This window comes from Papilio polytes, unplaced genomic scaffold, assembly GCF_000836215.1.
Source record: "Papilio polytes unplaced genomic scaffold, Ppol_1.0 DF824381.1, whole genome shotgun sequence".
In the NCBI taxonomy this organism is placed as follows: domain Eukaryota; kingdom Metazoa; phylum Arthropoda; class Insecta; order Lepidoptera; family Papilionidae; genus Papilio; species Papilio polytes.
The window spans coordinates 578,690-586,076 of record NW_013524823.1 but is presented as its reverse complement, the minus strand read 5'-3'; the positions used below and the strand labels follow the sequence as shown (position 1 = coordinate 586,076).

The window sequence follows — 7,387 nt, the reverse complement described above, 5'->3', positions numbered from 1 at the left end:
TATATATATATATATATAAAAAACCAAAGGCCAAAAGAAACTTAAAAAGCATTTGTTTTACTTTTTCAAAAACATTTATTTTATAATAGGCCTCAGGTATATCAATTAATAAAACCTGCAAAGTTTCTTAATTAGAAAAATAATATCACCACTCAATGGAAATACTAGTACTAATTACTGATTTATTATTTACATTTGTGAAATGTTAAATTCAAAAGGATTTAACAATGAATGTCTATGACATTGGATAACAATTACCGCTACCATGGTACCTTTGCTTCTTTGATGGAAGCTGCTTAAGTCGGAAGGATGGTTGTGGACGACTTTATTCTTCAGCAAGTAGTTACAGGATGAGGTAATGCCAGACAAGTGGTGGTGTAGTTCATTGGTACCCATTTATAAGAATAAAGAAAATGTACAGGATTGTAACTACTATATGAAAATAGCTTATGTCACACAGTATGAAAGCTTAGAAAAAAGTGGTTGATTCTCTCAAGTAAATTTTGTCTTACCTCTAAATCTTCAATGACCTTTTCTAATTGGTCTTCGGTAACAGCACATGCACCAGCTCTCGCCCGCTCTGCATTCAGTAATTTGAGCCATGCGGTGTCGGTTGCGTCGAGGTCATAGCTGCATGCCGCCTCAGCAAGAGCTGGTGTCGCACTAAGGTGATGCTTCTCTGTCTGGTAGTTTGCGTCTCGTGACAAATGTATATATTTGTCCTTTGGTCTGTGGATTTTTTCGAAAACCTTTATTAATTTCATAGAGTAGCAATGTAATCACTTTTCAAGCCACAAAGGTTTTATATTTGGATAGATTTGTATGTACATTGTTTTCATGCTATGTTACATAGTTAACTTGCTTAATAAGTTTACAAAACTTCCACAACAGAATTGGGAACTGTTCATGTAATTCATTTAAATCTGCTTAACATTAAGCTGGTTTTTGGCCAAATTTGTTATGTATACTATCAACACGAGGAAGATTTTATAAACTAGAAACTACTTGACTAAAAAGCAACTCCATGTTAAGTGGTGATGTACTAGTAGTATAGAAAACTTAAAATCATAAATCTGAGTTAACTTACAGTTTGAATTCTTCAAAATTTGAAGGCAAAGGATTTTCAATCACTTTGACCTTTGGAGCTGGTAGTGATTCTGGATTGACGGGCACTTGCACCCCTCTTTCCCAATCCTGTTTCCAGGTATCGGTAATGATCCAGTATTCACTTGGTGTTAAGGGTTCCGAATCAGGTAATTTCATGGCGCTGATGAGATCTTTTCTGAAATATTAGTTTAAGTTGTCAGAATAAGATAAGTCAATGTACTGACGCGATACATATCTTTATCCACATTTAATCTTTTTAGTTGAATTTTAAATTATACAAGTTCACATCTATTATGCTAATGTTTGATGTATTCACTTATTTTATGTATCGTAATCAATATAACACAACAACACTTTGTAATGTGACATTAGAAGTGGATTAATTAACTGACATTTCACAAAAAAAAAAGTGTTGAGCCATAAAAAGATTTGTACAGCAGCTTTAGAAACAAAAATAGAATGTGTCGGTAAATATAACAGATTTTATAAATAATCAAAGTAAGTTGTTTGAAACGGCATGAAAAACTTCTGTGAAAAATCAGTTCAAAATACAAACAATAATTAAAATATTTTGTTTTAAGTTAAAAATCAAAACCAAATCTAGAAAGAAGATGATAATTTAGACGCACAAGGTAATCAGACCTGATACCTTTTACTAAGTAAAACTAAATTATAATCTCAATAGCACCCTCTTTTCAATGACAATTAAATATCACAAGATTCTTTTCTTACTAATCCTGTCATAACATTGTTTACTTTTTTGCATATTTTTATGTCCATGCAGATTTCATATATTTTCTGATAGAACTTAACTCATTAGCAGGGTCTTCCTGTCTAGGCAAGATATCCTTCTTTAACTAGATTGGACATACATTTAGTTTTGATTTCAAGGCATTATTCTAAAAATAAATATTAAATATATCTTGAGAAAGACTTAATACTCAATTAATATGACCACTATATATAAATTTATGACTTATGGTTGTATTTGTTAAAAATAATTATGTTTGTTAATTTATTAACCATTAGTTTATTACGCAGTTAAGATTTCACAGATTAAACAGATTTTTGGACAAAGAAAACCGACATTTCAAAAATGCCCCTGATGTACAGACAACTTTATTGAATATAGTTCTTTTCCAAAATAAAAGTTTATATAGGTGACGAATTACTTCACCTATATGTACAAAATGTACAAACCTAACTCATTTTATACATCTATTATAATTTAAACTATTTGGTGTAAAATTTCCTAAAGTAGCTAAAAATTTAAAGGTAGTGTTTATATTATATACATGACGCAGTAAAACTGCATAATATAGGAAATAGTAGCTTTCTTCAAAAACAACAGCACAGCAATATTATGTTATTTAATATATATGACATTACAAGAATTTTATGAAAATATGCGCTTCTAAAGCATTGTAAACAAATATTATGCAAAGCTTAACTTTTATTGAATACACTTTTTAATTGACTCAAGTTATTGCATTAAATTACTTAAGATTTTATTTCACTACAAATTATTACTTAAGTTCTTCACTAAGTTGCATTAGAAATCAGCAACTTTATTCAAAGGCTAAGCTTTGCAATGAATACAGTGCTAAATATGATCACACTTTACTGTGACAGTCACCATTAATGGAATGTCCAAAATCATTTCTATGACTATGGGTAAAATATTTAAGTTATGGCTCAATTTTGGTACATTACAGTTCTGCAAGCAAAAACTGTCAATTGTTATCTATCTATCTATCCCCACATTCCCTAGCAAAATGTTACCTTGACCGTCAATCAATAATTTACTGCTTTAATTATGACTAGATGGAGTGTAATTAGACATTAAATTGTGACAATGTTCTTTTTCTATAATTGTATTATGTTTAATTATTCACAACTACAATTTTATTAGAGAATATGGGGCTAGACTCCCAATAATGGTATATCAGATAGGTCAAATACTTATTTACAAATTACGTAAAAAAATTAAAACCGAACAGATAGACCTAATACATTAAAGTTTACTCCAAACTTAATACTTTAATTGCAATTTGCCACTATAGATATAAATAACACTAACATATTCTCAATAATTATTCAATGATCTATTTTAATATACTTCTCTTATTATGCCATTTGTTCAATAACTGTTCTGAAAGAACTGTCCAAATTCAATTAATACTTTGTATTTGGCAGCTTTAAATTAGTTAACTTTAAATTAAATCATAAGTGAAGTCAGCTCTTGGAGCTAAAAGTATGACTAAGGAAGTATAGGATAAACCATAACACAAACCTTGGTATAGGCTCCCACTGCCGTAACACTTGTGCAAAACATATTGCCATCTCTCCTATGATTTTAAAAAACAGAGAAACATTTTCATTTTGTTCAGGTGTTTCTGCAGTGGGACTTTATGGTTGAGCAATAAGACCATAGCTGACATCGCAAGTTACATATAATTGTTTGTATATAAACATCTTATGCGAAATGGAAGGAGTTATACAGAGCTTTTGAATTAGTAAATTTATAAAAACACTTACATTTAAATACTGAAATGAATCTTAAACAATTTGATTTGTAAGTGCCATTTACAATCTGACACAAGTAAAAATTTAAGGGAATATGACTTGAAGAGGGATTAATGTTAACAAAGATAAATCTTTATTTTTATTAAATGTATGATAACATTTCAAACAATTAGAAACAATATGCTTAAAACTGCACTAAATTGATTCAAAATTCTCTGCCTACCTCTGTTGTATCAATTACTAAATGAATAAAATTGAAACCGGTATAGCATGTGTATTTAATTTTACTGTTTCTTTTAATAAAAAAATCACGACTAAGATTCAAATCCTTTTAGCCTACACTGTATATCATCCGCGACTCCGTCAGCGTGGATTTCAAAAATACAAAAACAGGTAGCCTATGTGTTCTCCCAGACTATCCTCTACATCCATGCCAAATTTCATCAAGACCCTTTCAGCAGTTTAGTCTAAAAACTCTAACAAACATCCATCCATCCATTTAACTTTCGCATTTAAAATATTAGTAAGAAGTAAGATTATAAAGTGGCACATACATAACCAAATATAAATAAATAAACAATTGCTGCAGCCATTTTTTTTTTTAAAGTCTATATGTAATCATGAGATTTTAAATAATAGACAATGTCTTGATTTACATTGTGGTTCAATATGTTTAGATATGACTGATAACCTCAAAATAAAAGATCATTTTGTCCAATTATTAGTGTATTTTTTTAAAAACGTTAAAATTATGTTATCACTATAAAATATTAGCTGGAACACATGAGCTTTTTCTTTACTATTCATGCGCTGCCTATTGGTGAGGGCAAATCCCAAACCAAAGATATTTAATTAAATTAAAGTAAATTAAAATGTACACTTCCGAAAGATGAAAAACATTTAAAGAATTTTGATAATAATTCTTTGCATTGATGAGCACAGCAGTTGAAGCTTACAAATTGCAGTAAACGAGCATTCTGTATCACAGGATGATGTAAACTCGCATTGCTCTTACAGTACTCCCATACTATGTTCATTTGTAATAGCTGCAGCAAGTTACAATTATGAAATAAAAACGCAAGCCAAAAAATATAAACCAAATAAAAACACTGTGATCTTCTTTCACTTGTCTAAAATGATACTATAAAAAGAAACATAAATGACAAGTAAAAAAATCTAAAGTGTCAATAATGCAAAAGCTTTGTACATTTCAACAAAATTTGCCCAGCTGGTGATATTATTAATAGTAATATAATAATATTGTTTGACAATTACACTTTGCAACATGTAAACATATCTAATTACACATAAATAAGTTTTCATTAAAATTAAAATGGCCCACAAACCTGAATAGTTCAGCTGGTGCTTCAGGAGCACTTCTGTTGTATATTGATGACATCTTGAGGTCACTGACAGGCGGTAGCTGCCACAGAGCGTCCTCGGGTTCTGTCCTACGACGTTTACACTTGCCCGTCTCCTCACTGCGCACACCACTTGCCCTCTTTGTGCCTCGTAACGACATCTCAATTAGTCTTTATCTTAACCTACATGTTCACGATACTCTTAAATCTTTACACTTAGAACGTGGTAGCAACATTGTGTAAAATGTCACATCTTCTACTACATGATGATACTTTAGATTGTATCCACACAATAGTAACTGGTGCAACCTGAAATTAAATACAGCATGTGTTAGCTAAATAAAGATATAAATTTTTGTATTTCCTGCAAATGTGAGCTTCTTATTAAGTGATTTAAAAAAATTTGATTTTTTTGTAATTTGTGTCATAAATACCCAGGATTGTATGCATATCAAAACTAAGGGCCCAATATTAAATCAAATAAACATTTCTTTCACACTTCACTTCATATGTGCTGCTTACAAACTGAACTTTAAAGGAAACTTATGTTTAAATATGACATTACTTGAGATGCTGTTAAATAACTGCATTGATTCAATATTGGCCATAAAACTGTTTTACCATTCCCAGTTTAAGATGCAACATCAATATAATTTTTCTTTTGAAATGCTTATTTGTTAAAAACAATCAATTATCACAAAAAAACAAAACAAGACCTTTCCACAAAATCCCCATTTTCCTAAATATGCAATATTGATCACATAAGTAGAAGGAGTAAGTATGAAAGGTTAAAGAGCACAGGTTCCATAAATCAATACAGGTGCATAAACAACATAGATTATGTATACATCATATTTTACAAACAAGTGGCGAAATCTGCAATAGTGAATTTTTGCACACTTATTATGTCTATAATCAATATTATTTACTGCAAAAGTTTATTTTTGATATTCTGAACAAATACGTCAATACCGATTCTTACAAAGATTAAGAACAGGTGGCTATGGTACAATCAAGTGGCCTTATTGTTATTTGCTAACGGATAAAAATAACCACGATAAAAGGCACTAACAACTCAATTTTAACACTGTTCGACTAAAATTAAACATAATCATCTGACATTTCATTCTTGCAAGAATAAAATGTATGGCGGGCCATGGATGGCTCTTGTTCGACCGAGATATCCGCGGCACCAACAACGTAGTTTCAGAATGCCGCCCGGATCGGAAACTATGATTTAAGGATTCTAAATATTACCATCACAAATTTTGGGCACAAATTGTTGGAATTCCATCCTCTAAACATCAATACCGTGAATATTTATTACGCGGATAGTCTCCATTAAAACTACATAACAAAATTGACAACATAGATAGCAGCACTGTTTTGTTGCCAGATTGACGTTATTCCTACGCATCACTTTCGTCGGTGTAGATATAGCTTTATATTTATATAGATATGAAACGAAGAAGCATACTACATATTTAGCTGTGAAAAAAGATTTATGTAAAATAAATTGCATTTTACATACATTTTCTGCTATAGACATTTGGCGCCATTGATCCAAAATCCACTTGGTCACGTGACTATATACGAATCACCAACGCAAGCCAAGTAAAATGGCCAAAAAGCACATCGAGTTCATATAATGTCATTAGTTTTAAAATGAACTTGCTGCATAACACATTCATTGAGACAAAGTTTTCAATACGTTTACGCTGATGTTAGAACAAACACGATCACATATTGAAAAACATCACATTTGTCACCAAAACGAACGATTTATTAAAGCAAATTTTACATGAACTGAGAATGAGAGATATCAATAACATGTACTGAAAATGGCCGGTAGCTGGCGCTCGCCGTGGAGAAAATTATTAATGTTGCCATAATAAATATTCTGACCTTTTAAAAGAAACTACTGATTATTTCTATTAACGATCCAGAGGGATATAATAAATAATTTAGATATAAAAAGTAACTTCAGTTTGTTGAGATTAAAGTAATAATAAGAATACATAGAAACTGCAAATATGATAGTGTTATTAGTATAAATCTTTTTCACGATTTCCGAAATTGCTCAATCAAATACGGTTTTATACATCTAGACTATTATTAAACTATATGTATTTATGTTTTAATGATACTATGCTTCTTAATTTTCATGTACCCCTTCAGTCGAGATACACAAAATAATTGGGGTTTTGGTTACTTTTTGAGAGGTAAAAGATGTTATTTGGTGTTTTAGAAGTTTGTGGGTTCATCTTAATTACATAAACTAAATTAACAAAATCATTGCATTTCCTGAAGTAGGTATAGGTGGTATCGAACAAATAATATAAGTAGGTTTAAGTTAAATAGGAGTATTTGTTACTCTTCGTATTAACCACAAA

The 7,387-nt window shown here is 30.5% G+C and overlaps 1 protein-coding gene across 1 annotated transcript in view; it reads right to left on the bottom strand.

Moving 5' to 3' along the window:
* Nucleotides 1–6,830, bottom strand: part of LOC106111809 (PHD finger protein rhinoceros) — a 15,540-nt gene extending 8,710 nt beyond the window's left edge. Inside the window, exons 1-5 of the mRNA XM_013293967.1 lie at nucleotides 6,526–6,830; nucleotides 4,980–5,303; nucleotides 1,088–1,282; nucleotides 513–729; nucleotides 273–330 (exon numbers count right to left, since the gene is read on the bottom strand). Of these exons, the coding sequence (XP_013149421.1) occupies nucleotides 273–330; nucleotides 513–729; nucleotides 1,088–1,282; nucleotides 4,980–5,155 (646 nt within the window). The 5' untranslated portion in view covers nucleotides 5,156–5,303; nucleotides 6,526–6,830. The remainder of the gene's footprint in view (nucleotides 1–272; nucleotides 331–512; nucleotides 730–1,087; nucleotides 1,283–4,979; nucleotides 5,304–6,525) is intronic.
* Between the last annotated feature and the right edge of the window lie 557 nt (nucleotides 6,831–7,387).